The sequence below is a fragment of the Anthonomus grandis genome, chromosome 7 (genome assembly GCF_022605725.1).
Source record: "Anthonomus grandis grandis chromosome 7, icAntGran1.3, whole genome shotgun sequence".
NCBI lineage: Eukaryota > Metazoa > Arthropoda > Insecta > Coleoptera > Curculionidae > Anthonomus > Anthonomus grandis.
This window is the reverse complement of record NC_065552.1, coordinates 27,295,269-27,308,845: the sequence shown is the minus strand read 5'-3', so window position 1 is coordinate 27,308,845 and position 13,577 is coordinate 27,295,269. Positions and strand designations below refer to the sequence as shown.

Genomic DNA, 13,577 nt, shown 5'->3' with positions numbered 1-13,577 from the left:
TAAGCTTAGCTAACAAAAAAAGTTTTAGGTGAGTTAGTGAAACAGCCTACTTGTTATATCACCATCGCTGGTTTGAGTTCTAATGTATAAGACACCTCACTCAAAAAAGGGCTTTAATTGTTCTTTTTGATTATCATTTTAATACAGTATTTGTTGCAGAACAAGTATGTGATCCCACAAGGGCATGATAAGCATTTTTTGCCATGTAAAGGTCTAAGTTCTTCTCTACACTTTGTTGAATCAAACTTAATCATGATTTTATCATATATTTAAAATCAACTTATATATATATGTATTATACATCTGACTGATATTATATGTTAGGGAAAATGTGACTGACTATGCAACATATGCTGATACCCACCGGCACTTTACCAGAAATAATGACTCCTTAATTTCACCTTTCCATCAACTCTCCAGATCAAGAACTGGGGTTTCGCACAATGGGTTATATAAGTATAAGGGTTTTGCCACTTTCTATATTCAAAAATAAAGTTTAAGATTTCTTAATTAACAACCCTTTTTACTCATTTGAGGAATTTCTTCACTCCACTGTGGCTTTTTAGGAATATTGTGTTTATATTGTCTTTCTGTTAAAGCTGCTTTGTATTTGTTAATTTTACTTAATGCTAATCCTTGATGTATTTTTACTTTAATCTTTATTGTATTATATAGTTACTGCATGGATTTTATTATTGTAATATTAATTATAATGCTTTTTTTTCTGTATTCTTGACTTGTGTAAGAGTTTGTACTTTTTGGCATGAATAAATAAATAAATATATTGTTCATTGTATTACAATGAGTAACAATCAAAATAGGCCCATTCAGCCATTCAAAAAAATAGGATAACAAAAAAGGTTTTCATTCATTGCCAGGCTTAATCTATTATTATGCACCACAAAATAAATAAAACAGTAAAAATCACCACCATAATTGTTTCTATCACCCAAGTCTTAAATTGTATTATTATGTTAAATTCATATTTCAATGCATATTAGCTATACAGGGTATCCTATGAACCAAGATGTGTGTGAAGTTAATGAGCAATAACAAGAAACCTACAAAAACTTTTAAAAGGGGTAGGTAGTAGTAGTAGGGACCAGTATGTGACCTGATGTGAAAGAAAAAATTACCTTCCAAAAGGTTGTGTGTTATTGTATATGTTACCATATACAATCATACTGTTCCTTTCAAATACTTGCTGGGATCCTAGAGGTGACCGGAGAACAGTGAGAAAATGTAGGTGCTATCTGTTCTGTATGGGGTCAACATTTTTCATTTAATTTAAATATAAAATATAGGTAATTAAATACAGTCCACATTTAGATCATCAAAACTGGCCTACGCACACATTTTTATGGTCCTTCAAGCCAAATGTTCTTTCAAAAATCAATTATTACTTTTTTGAAAAATTTAATTTTATTTGCAAAAAGCCATTGTCATTTATTATACACACAACCGTATATGGTTCTATTAGAATGATTTTAAATTCATTTGAGTGGGTGGATTTTTTCCATTTACAGCTACCACTGGTAAAAGCAATTACAGACATCAATTGAGAATTAGATACCAGTACAAAACTTCAATTCAATTAAGGCATTTATAGTAAACATTTTTACAACACCTGAAATGTGCTTTTTAAACTTTAAAAATCCATCAATAGACAGGTCTAACAACTACTTAAAGTATTGCTTTATTGCAAGAATGTTGCAGAATCTAGAAAAATATTAAAAACCAAGCATTGTGCAAGGAAGTGTATTCATTTTAGATACCTTTTTATATAAATGATTGGGACATAAAATATTAATGTCGTAATTAAAAGTAAAAAAGTATTAATTGTCAAATATGAAATATCTCGGTATAATTAATTTTGATTAGAGGGTAGTCATTTATATACAGAAGGAGCCAAGGATAAATTCCTGAGGAACATCAACATTAACAAACAATTCCCAAATTATTGTCGTTAAAAAATCCTGCTTGAATAATAACACTTCTAAAGTGATATCTCACTTGATAAATCACAAAATACTGCTGTAGGAGCCTAGCCACAAAAATTGCATTGACAGTGCTTGTCAGTAATCTGTTGAAATCTAAATTGTTCCAACACTAGTTAGAAGGTTAAATTTTTATAGAAAACAGTTAACTGTAATTTTCATTCATATTTGTACTACTTTAGCCAATGTGGAAAAAAGCAATAAGTCGGAAATTAGAGAGGTTGTTTACTTATAAATTTTGTTATTAGACATGAAGACCATCTGAATGCAAAAATGAATATTCAATCAATCACAACTGGAAGGTAAAAGGTTCATATTTAGTTCTCTGCACAGATATAATTTAAATAAATTTGGAGACAACTCAGGCAGCAATAAAGGTTATGTTTTGTCATATAATGATGTTTGAGCTGAAAGGGCTTTAAATGTTGGTGTTTCCTTTAGTCATTAGCTATATTAAATACGTCATTAAAAAGCGCAAAAGGTAAACTCCTATGAATACCATGAGCATGATTTTCATTATTTTGAGCTTAAGGATGGGGCACTTACCCTATTGCCTATATACTCTATCTAACCACTAAAACGTGGACTAACAGAAACTAGCAATAATTTACCGAGACGTTTGACGAATGTGGTTCTCGTAATAGCAATAACAATAAAATACGTACTAATTAAACTTTTTAATAACTTTCATAAACGATGCCAAAACATTTTTATATTTTTGACAATAGTGTGATGTGATGACGAACGTTCGTTCATTTACATGAGATTAGATGTTGCCAGTTCAGGCATTTTATTCCACAGTAGTGTATACATTGTCACAGCCCACTTTACTCAAGCCGCGAAATGATAACATCGGCAACATACCTTTCAGATCCGTTTTCATTTCAGTTCTCATGGGACTAAATGGGGATCGTTTGAATTCCTCTTTTTCCTCAGTTTTTAAGTGAAATTTCGGAAAGGAAAGTGAATGTAGTTATTATTAAGAACTTACTAAGTCTTTGTAACATTTTCCATCCAGTGTCGGTGTGTTATATACTTGTTGAATGAATTGTCGAAACAGTGGGCTGCCAAGGCAGTTGTGCATATAGGCACAGAATAAACGATCTCATGAACGATCTCATGAGATCGTTTATTCTGTGATATAGGTCTCCTAATGGACCCGTCATGTCCCACCGAGGGTTACCAGAGCCCAACGGCCTTAGAGAAACCGATAAGGCTCTCTGGTCTGAAGGACTTAAAGTCACTTGGTATACTGAAAGTATTACCCAAGTATTTGAACCTGGCGCGCGTGAGTGCTGGGCACTCCCCGACTACATGGTCAACGGTTTCATCCTCCTCACAGCACCATCGGCATTCCGGGTTGTCCGCAATACCGATAGTATGGAGATGGCTTCTTAAGTGCCAGTGACCGGTTAAAAGACCTGTCACTAGCCGAATTTCGCGACTTTTTAGGCGTAGTAGATTTTTGGTGAGACAGGCAGAGGGCCCACCTATATGTCCCGACAAGCTGGACCCTGCAGCCAACCTGCACCAGTTTTTTCAGGACTTTTATGCACTCTAGTACAAGCTTGGAGCTTACCTTTGCGGCCGTGATAGCCTTAATGGCAGCTCTGCTGTCCGAGCATATTGATACGACTGTATTGCGTAGTCCGCAGTTTAGGATTTTCTGTCCGCATTTTACAACAGCTAATACATCGGCCTGGAAGACAGTGGCGTGCTCCCCCAGCGAGTATGCCTTACTGGTATGTGGGATCCCACCACAAAGCCCTGATCCAGCTCTGTTATTCATTCTGGAGCCATCTGTGTACCAGATGGTCCGCCTATTTAGCAATGCAGGTCTGTTGGAATGCTGCCACTCCTCTCTACCTGCAATGTGCGTCACGAATCCTTCGCAATCCACAGTCACTGGAGCCATGCAGTTAGAAGGAGAGGGCATTCCTGTATGGCCCGTGACCAAATTTTTGCGTGACCGGTCTCGCGAGCACGTAGTTCGCCGAGGTCGTATAGCCTGTACGCAGTCCTCATTGCCTCGAATTGCACAACGAGGTCCAGAGGCGGAAGGCTCAGCAGAGTCTCGAGCGTGAGTTATGCTGAGACTTGCAAGACGTTGGACTCTGTCCAGTTGAGCACGAATTTTCGCTTTCTCCGTACATGGCCACCAAACGATAGCCCCGTATGTGAGAAGAGGTCTCACAATGTGCGAGTAGATCCAGTGGGGGATCTTATGAGACAGACCCCAGGTATTGCCGAAAGCCCGCCTGCAGGCCCATAGCGCGCAGGTGGCCTTCTTCATTCTGGTGTCTGCATGATCGTACCAGGAGAGTTTGGGATCTAACTTGATTCCCAGAAATCGAACTGTCCTGGAGTAATACAGCTGCACGCCATAGAGATATAACAGGGGGCGTGCCAAAGTTACGTCTCCTCGTGAATAGTAGGAGCTCTGCTTTTTTGGGGTTAATCCTCAGACCCCCCGAGAGGCACCATATGTCCACCATACGCAGGGCTCTCATCATAGGGCCCCGCATTGAGGCGGCGTCTTTCCCCGGGCAAAGGATTACCAGATCATCAGAGTAGGCTTGTGTGTATAGGCCAGCATTGTTTAAAAGATTTATCAGGCTGTCGACCACAAGGCACTACAAGGTAGGGGACAATACTCCTCCCTGCGGGCAGCCCCTAGCCGCCAACGTTTCGACAATCTCGTATTATTGAGCTAGGCAGATACATGACGTTTCGAGAGCATGGCCTCTATCCAGCTAACCAAACAGGGTTCTGAGCAGCGGCTCTCGAGTGCTTGGCAGATTAATGCGAAAGGGGTGTTGTCGAATGCCCCTTCAATGTATAGAAACGCACCCAGAGAGGCCTTGCCACTACCCAGAGCACCCTCCACCTTCCTCACAAGGTGGTGTAGGGCCAGTCTCGAACTCTAAGCGAATCGGAGCCCGAGAACAGCTAGGAGGATCGCGATATAAAGACAAACACCTTGTTTGTAAACAGAAACAGGTGGAACCGGCCGGCTTCTTAAGAGGGACATTGTGCCATTTATCGATTTTCATGTTTATTTTACATATCACTTTTAAGATTTTTATGTTGTGCTCTTATCTGTGTGATTTGGGATATTTTTGAATATCTTGTGTACCACTAAAATTAGAAACTTATGCCTGAGAACCAAAGTTAATGCTTTATTCAAATCAAAAAACGTAGGTTTTGTTTTATTTATAAACATATTTGGAGGAAATCTGGTAAGGAATACCAATAATTAGTAAGTATAGGTAAATCTATTAGCTTTATTTATATATAGGAATTCAATGAAGTATTTTTTTGCCTTTTGAAACATGCCAAGTCCCTGCTGTGTTCCCGGAGGTAAATCTAATTACAAAAGTAGTTTAAGAGCAGGGGAGGTAAGTATTTCTGTTTTTGGCTGCTTTGACTAAAAGCCATACAGAGATAATTGGGCTTCTACTCAATATTCGGGGGTTTGTGCTAAGCATTTTGATTCGAATGATATTATCCGTGAAGATGATTTATCTTTTACCTGACGGCACACTTCCTAGATTAGAGTTAAAGCAAGATTAATGAACTTGCCAATGAAGCCTTTGAGCAACTTGATTTCATAACAAATTTTCAAGATATTATTATTCCCAAAAAATTCTAATAACTGACCTGTGGAATGTAAAAATTGTTGGGGATACAAAACTATATTTCTATACTTTAAACTTGAATGATGCTTGTATAAATATTATTAATCAAATATCAATAGATAGCGACCTATAATATATTATCATACTTATTATACAACTCTTTTTAAAAAACAATGTGTTGTCCCAAAATTACCTAAAATGGATTTTACCTTTCGAATTGAAATTAAGTAGGTGGTCTCAACTCGAAAATCTACTAGCTATGTATAAGTATTCTGATTATTGTGAGCTTAATAAACCATTCCTTTCATCTCTAAAGAAGTTTTATGACTTCATTAACCAAAGTTTAAATTTCATGAAAAGGCGTTAAATTTATTGGAAAGTTCTGATTCAGGCAACTTAAAGGATGAAAAAGTTACTTTTAATAGACCAAATAACTTTACTTATTTTAAAGGAAAAACGTTATTGCCCATCGACTATAGTAATGTCTTTTATGTTATTATATTATACCCCTTGCGCATATGAATTGCTTAGAGATTATTTTAATCTACCCACCAAGAGGTAGCTTTGATGTGTCACCAAATTCTGACTTAAATAAAACTAACGATAATGATAACACCACTAATTATTTAAACATTGTATCCACTTCTTTAGCACCGACCGAGAAAGTTGTTAATTTATTAATTGATGAAGTTTATATAACTAAAAGACTAGACTATAGGGGAAAAAGTCTAATAATGCATTTATATAACTATTAATGGCGCCTATACATATTTGAAACAATAAATCAATCACATAAATAAAATATTCTCATTTGTAAATAAAGTAAAATCAAAATTGAACGTCCATCTCGGCAGAGCCGCGCTTTCAAAGCGTAAACCGATCTACCAAAATGGATCCGAATCTCCCACGTGGTGCGACGTTGCCAACTGTTATTTTGCGGCTTGAGTAAAGTCAGCTGTGGTAATTTTTTATTAAAGCACCAAATTTAGGACAAATGTACTAGAACGGCATCACCGCATCAGGTGATGAGCTGGAAAAAAAGAAGAAGAAGATCTAGACCCTAACCCTAAATTTGTGTTTTGTGACCCTAACCTCAAGTGTACAATATGATACTGTATTTGTGTTCTGTGTATGATACTATAATAATATAATAGTCATAATTCTTTTTAAAAAGCCTCCAATTTTCAACGCAGATACTGCCAATATAAATTAATAGAAGAAAAATAACAAAACTCAATGGCGCTAAAATCTGCCCAAGAAGCCCTAGCAATCGGTAGCAGATTGTGCCAGCCCCTTTTCTTACAAAAATTAGCTTCCTTCCATAACAGCCCCGTTTCTCATGCATGGAGTAACAATGACTCTGAGGGCCCCAAGAAATGGCTTGACTTAAACAAAAAGATTTACCCACCTCAAAAGCCTGATGAAGATCCTAGACCAGCAGTGAGTACCCTGAGCTTGTTTATAATATTATCATAAACTAGGAGTAGTATTTAATTTAGAGATGGGCAAAAGTGCTATTTTTAAGAAGCAGCTACTGCTCTTTTCATAAAGCTGCTTCTCAAAGTAACAGGTTAAAAGCAAGTAGGGTAATAGGTTACCAAAAATGTCTTTTGGCACCAGTATGACTGAAAATGGAAAAATGAGCTATTGGGCACTGGTCCTTGATATGCTTTAACACTGTTGGCGTAATTAAGTACATATATATTGTGTAATGTAGTCTTAAAAAGATAAACACTTTCTGCTTTTCTAATTGTGTTTTGATTAAGAAGTGGTAGTAACATCATATCCATAATATTCAAAAATAATAATCAAACATGACAACACTTCACAATTAATCAGCTACCAATATTAATGCCTTGTTGGGCATCTCCACATGTATATGATTTAAGGTTTATGAATAATAAATAGCACAGTTTTTAATCTTATTAATAATAATTTATACGTACATTAAGATTAAGTTTTTTAATTTTCTTAAAATAGAAATGTTTTTTTTTTGTTAGCGAGCCTATTTGTAGTAATATACTTATATTATATATTTACATTACATTAAAGTACATTAATTTTTTAAATCATACTCACCAAAAACACATAGTAAGTAGAAATTTGATAAGCATGTCAAACAAATATATTAGAAGCTAGCATCTGGATGTTTTGCAATAAGGATCATATGGCGTGAACTTAACAAAAGATAGGAAAAAGTGCCTATTTTGTAATTTTGTATTAATTGACTTCCATCTGCATTATAGGATCATCAAAAATTTGTATTTTTATATTATTTTGGGAGTTCTAACAAATTAATGCTTTATCAATAAGAACTTATTCTTTGGATACTAAAGCATATTTAGACATATTTACCCAAAATATTCAGTTCTCATCTGTGTCAGCAATTTTAATAAAACATAATATGTATAACTCAAAGTTCTCACAGTTTTAAAATATTTTAATTACGCAATGTTATATGCTATTGCCATCGGATTTTATTTAATTTTAATTGTATATTATATTATTATAGTTTTAGACTTAAAAAATCTGTTTTATGTTTGGGTTGTTGGGGGAAAAATATTCTCTATATATAAAAGCAAACTTCCTTTCTTCAGGCATCTGTATCATTCCATTTTTGTAGAGAAACCCTACTAACTTTATTATCAGTATACAGGGTGTCTGGAACCTAGATGCAATCCTTTAAGGGGGTGATAGCTGACTTAATTTCAAACATTTTAAGCTAAATATGTGTAGGTCGAAATTTGTTTATAAATTTTTTATGGCAATTTTAGCATTTTTCTCAAGAAATACCAATATTTCACACTTAAACGGTAATAGAGTGCAAGTTACAATTAGTATCGTAGTTTCAAAGTTTATTTTGTTTTGTCTAATGTGTATTAATAAAAATATGATCAATTCCAAGCTTCTGTGTAAACTTATAGAAAAAATAGAGACATTGAAACACTCTTTATTTTTAGATATCACTCATGCCGATGCCTGGCCAATTCTAAGAATTATGGCCTCTTTTGTGTGGCAGGTCATGTAAACAAAAATTATTAGACTGAGACCTCTCATAAGCCTACTAAGCATTAGAGCCCCAATTGTGGGGTTATTTTAGGTTTTAATGTTAAAAAAAACACAATTTTGTTTAAACTATTTATTGTTCATGTTCAAAATGCAATCCATTATTTCTACTACAGGCACGAGCCCTTTTTGTTACTTCGGTGGTGGTTACTCTTATGGTCATATCTTCTTTCATCCTGTCAAATGCTTCATTTATTTTGCGAATCAACTCTTCTCTTGTTCTTATTTCTGTGGTGTATACAAGCTCCTTTGCCCGGACCCATATGAAAAAATCCAACGGAGTTAGGTCAAGCGATCGAGGAGGCCAAAGAAAGGTTCCGCCTCTACCGATCCAACCGTCCGGAAAACAGTCGTCTAAGTAATTCCTGATAGCCGACGACCAATGCGCTGGACAACCATCTTGCTGAAAGATTATTGGTCTTTTTCGTTCCAATAATCCAGCTTTGTCTAGAAGAACGGGCATATCATTTTGTAGAAAATCTAAATAGTTGGCACCATTTAAATTCTCTGGTAAAAAATGTGGCCCAATAATAGTCCTGCCTATTACTCCGACCCACACATTGACCGAAAATCTGTTCTAAAATGATTTTTGTTTTTTGCAGTGCAGATTTGCATCTTTGGCAGCCCATTCGTGGATGTTGTGGAAGTTGGTAATACCCTCCCTGGAAAAATTGGACTCGTCTGTCCACAAGATACTTCTTAAGAATAACGGGTCCTCGATGTCCATGTTCAATAAAAAGCGGCAGAACTGAATTCGTCTTGCAGGGTCTTCTTCTTGTAAGCCCTGCACCCCCGTACCATGAAAGGGATACTGACCATGTTTCTTCATGGACACCTTCCATCTAGAAAGGCCAAGGTCTTCAGCTACTTTTCTGACACGCTTGCAGTAGGGTCTGCGGTAAAAGCTTCCGGTATTTGCTTCTCAATCTCTACATTATTATGGCCAGGGTTGACTCCACGTGCCGGGTTATTCCCAATGCCAACTTCAGTAAGACGGCGAAAGGTGTTTTAAAACACCCTGAAGTTTGGTAACCTCCGATCTGGATAACGTTCCTGGTACCAGCGTCGTGCCAAAGCTCCATTACCGTTAGCGCGTCCATATGTGAAGACAATGTCAGCGTACTCTTGGTTGGTAAATTCCATTTTACAATACTGTTTAATAAAACGGGCAGAAACTCGATTTAAAACACAGTGGATGCAGTCAGTATGAAGTTGATAATCTTACAAAATTAGAGGCGAAACAAGAGGAACGAAACAACAAGAGGCTAAAATCACACGTTTTTATTTATTAAGCGAGTACCTAACTTGTAACCCCCACCCCAAAGTACCTACTAGGTACCCCTTACCCTACAGTATCTATTATTAGGTACCTCTGCTTAATTTTGTTTTTATTACTTTTTATTTACCTGAACTGTCCCATAATAGAAAACCAATCCAGTAAGTTTTGTTTACATGACCTGCCGCACAAAAGAGGCCATAATTCTGAGAATTGGCCAGGCATCCGCATGAGTGATATCTTAAAATAAAGGGCAGAAGCTAGGCATATTTTTAGAGAGGTTTGAATGACGAAAGCATTTGCATAACAATTATTTAAACATAAAACAAAGCATTTTTATTTTAACTCTATATTTATTTTTTACGTTTCAATATCTCTATTTTTTCTAACAAGTTTACACAGAAGCTTGAAACTGATCGTATTTTTATTAATACACATTAGACAAAACAAAATAAACTTTGAAACTCCGATACTAATTGTAACTTGCGCTCTATTACCATTTAAGTGTGAAATTTTGGTATTTCTTGAGAAAAATGCAAAAATTGCCATAAAAAATGTATAAACAAATTTCGACCTCTACATATTTAGCTTAAAATGTTTGAAATTAAGTCAGCTATCATCCCCTTAAAGGATTGCATCTTGTTGCATCAACTTGCTAGCTTCCGGACACCCTGTATAACAAAAAATATAAATACATATTTAAAATATTTCAACAAGAAAAAAAAATATAAATTCTATTTAAAGGGTTCCTAAATTTATGAAAATTTGTATGCACCTGGTATCTATAATAAGTCTACATAATAAATAAATAATTAGTATGTACATATATTTCTTTTTCAAATTTTATAATTAAAATATACCTACACCTATTAATATTTGCATAGCTGCTAAGAAAAAATAAAACAAAATTTATTTACAAAAACCAGAATACTGAGAAAATCACCTACCATATTCTACAAAAAATAGAAAAACAAAACTTTTTCAATTTACAAACATTGCACACTATCTATACCCATAGTATATAAAATTAAAATAATTTAAAATAGAAGTAAAAACTTTTCACAATGTTCCTATCAATGTCTTTTAGACAACAGAATATTAAAGCTTTTGTTTTTTACCACATTCTTAATATTTTTAGGGATTAAATTGTAAAATTTAGGTCCTAGATATGAATGTAAATTTAAGTCACACTTAGATTGTGGAATATTTAGATTATTAGTATTATATATTGGCTCGAGTTTCATAGATATGACAAACATTATTTGATTTTAATTCTTTATTAACATGCACAAAATTGCACACTGAAGGATATATCAACATTTTTACATTGTCATTTTTATTTCATTAGAATATAATTGAGGTTTATTTAAAATTATTGTTGCATTGTCATTTTTATGATTTGCTTGGCAAATAAAATAAAAAGTAATTAATGACAATTTAATATTAATTATGAAATAATCCAGCTTAGGTTCATACTATATATGCAATAATTCTTATAAATTTTAGCATTTTATGTTATTTAGGTGTAATTACTGAAAACTAATAATTTTTAGATAGTGACCCCAAACATTTTTTCTGATGAAATAAACTCTTTTTATGTAACATTAGCCATCAACTAAATCAAAATATAAATGTTTTAATGGACCCTATAACTTACCACCTAGAAATAGTCAACAAGTTTCAGTTTCTTCAATCCTTTTTTCATTCTGCCTACTAATTTATTCATTTATGAGTTTTTCTTTATATAGGGCAAACATTGATAAACAAAATAATGACAAGTATTTAATTTTTTTTACTAGTATACATTTATTTGCAAATAAACATTTTGGCTAGTTTCACCCTCTAGTGCTGATAAGATTAAAACAAAATTATCAATAGAAAAAAATTAATTTATACTTAACAGAAAACATCAAAGTTTTTTAGTATTTGTTACCTGTAGGGTTAGGGATATTTTTATACTTCACCATAACCCAGCCGACATATATTTTTAATATGCAACATTTTAGTATGTTTGCCATCAAAGAACTAACATAAAGTACAGCCCATGGAAGATGTGGTATATTGCAACTTTAGTGAGGGGCATGTCAGTGGATGAGGCCATTAAACAGCTGAAATTTATACCAAAAAAGGGTGCAAAGGATGTCAGGGAAGTAATAGAGGAGGCAAAGGAATTAGCTTTGAAGGAACATAATGTGGAGTATCCAAGTAATATGTGGGTTGGTAGGTGACCAGTTAGAATATTATTTTATTTGTTTAGTAATAAAGTATTTTTTAGCTGAATCTTTTGTTGGCAAAGGGGTAGTTATAAAGGGGATGAGGAGGCATGGACGACAAAGGTTTGGTATTGTGGAGTACTTTCATTGTCATTATTTTGTCAGGCTGGAAGAAGGTACATAACAACTACATATTTTTACTGTATTAGAACAGTATGGAGTAAAAAAAAATCAAATTTTAAAATACTGAGTGTGTTACTTTTTCTAAAATTATCAGCATATCTCTTTTTTAGGTGAACCTCCTGAACATTACTATGCAAGTCATCCCAAACAACCACATGAAATGTTAGAAGCCTGGTTAGAACAAATGAGAAAAAGAAAAGTCACCAATTCTCTTTAATTTTTTTTATATTAAATATTTACGTTTATAACAAAATAAAGTAGTGCCTAATAAGTTAAAACTTGATAAAAGTAGTTTATTTAGTGCCTAAAACTATTTAATTTAATACTGCTTTTAAGTACTGCTAAACAAATAGGTGAGGAGCTCCGGTTTAGTCATTTCCCTTTTGTACTTCTGTACAATTTCTTGAATTTTCAGTCTTCTTCGCACATGGGGAGGTTGGTAACTAGAAAAGAAAAGAGTTTTGTCAATTCATATTCGCTTTTTATTTATAAATTGGCTTGAGATTATCAGTGAACTTTCCCCCAAGATATGGATATCTTGGTCTTTAACGGGGTATTTCGAAGGTAATTGAAAAATGATGCCATGGAAATATGTTGCAAATAAAATTGTCTAGATAAAAGTTTGTTTTTTTTTTAAAAGGTATAAAATATTAAAAGCCATGATCTTAGGGTACGTCAATTTCCAATAATAAAGTATTGCATAGTGGTTTGAAGTTGACACAAATCGAAAAATTAATGTTGACAATTTCCATGCGATTTATTTCCCTTAAGGGGGTGCTTAGACCATATTTTTGCGAAAGAACGACTTCTATTTAAAGTTCCTTTTTACTACTACTTTACTATTTTTGAAGTTCTGTCCTATGGGCAATACTTCGAAAAGTAAGTTTAGAGCGAATAACAGTATAATTATTGTCATAGTATTTTGTTAACCTCTAGGCAAATTAAAAAGTACTATTGTGACAAGGTTATGTTGTGTTTGTTTTTTCTTTGTTGAGTCTTAACTGATCATCGCCAAATAGTAAAAAATCATGAATGTTGTTCAGTTCTTGTTTCGTTCGTACAAGAGTACCAAAAGGCTCTATACTGGGGTCTATTCTTTCTAATAAATACTAATGATATCTTTAAAAAAATTACAAACGGGTAAAAGTTGCAAAACTTTCTTCAAAAACGGGTAAGCCAAATTACATAAAGAATAAAATTGTAT

The 13,577-nt window shown here is 34.1% G+C and overlaps 3 protein-coding genes across 13 annotated transcripts in view; 1 reads left to right on the top strand and 2 right to left on the bottom strand.

Annotated features, from left to right (window-relative positions):
* Positions 1 to 2,742, bottom strand: part of LOC126738963 (choline/ethanolaminephosphotransferase 1) — a 32,712-nt gene extending 29,970 nt beyond the window's left edge. For all 7 annotated transcript variants that reach the window (XM_050444462.1, XM_050444461.1, XM_050444460.1 and 4 more), the window contains exon 1: positions 2,544 to 2,742. The gene's annotated coding sequence lies outside the window, so the exon portion shown is untranslated. The remainder of the gene's footprint in view (positions 1 to 2,543) is intronic.
* A 3,962-nt stretch (positions 2,743 to 6,704) lies between these two features.
* On the top strand, positions 6,705 to 12,661 carry LOC126738426 (39S ribosomal protein L22, mitochondrial). The gene is made up of 4 exons (XM_050443765.1): positions 6,705 to 7,075; positions 11,984 to 12,197; positions 12,253 to 12,366; positions 12,484 to 12,661. Exons 1-4 carry the CDS (start codon positions 6,872 to 6,874, stop codon positions 12,588 to 12,590), a joined length of 639 nt encoding a protein of 212 aa, XP_050299722.1. The 5' UTR covers positions 6,705 to 6,871; the 3' UTR covers positions 12,591 to 12,661.
* LOC126738425 (ral GTPase-activating protein subunit beta) overlaps positions 12,581 to 13,577 on the bottom strand; it is a 35,262-nt gene continuing 34,265 nt past the window's right edge. For all 5 annotated transcript variants that reach the window (XM_050443758.1, XM_050443760.1, XM_050443761.1 and 2 more), the window contains one exon: positions 12,581 to 12,816. In XM_050443758.1, the coding sequence (XP_050299715.1) occupies positions 12,705 to 12,816 (112 nt within the window). In that variant the 3' untranslated portion in view covers positions 12,581 to 12,704. The remainder of the gene's footprint in view (positions 12,817 to 13,577) is intronic.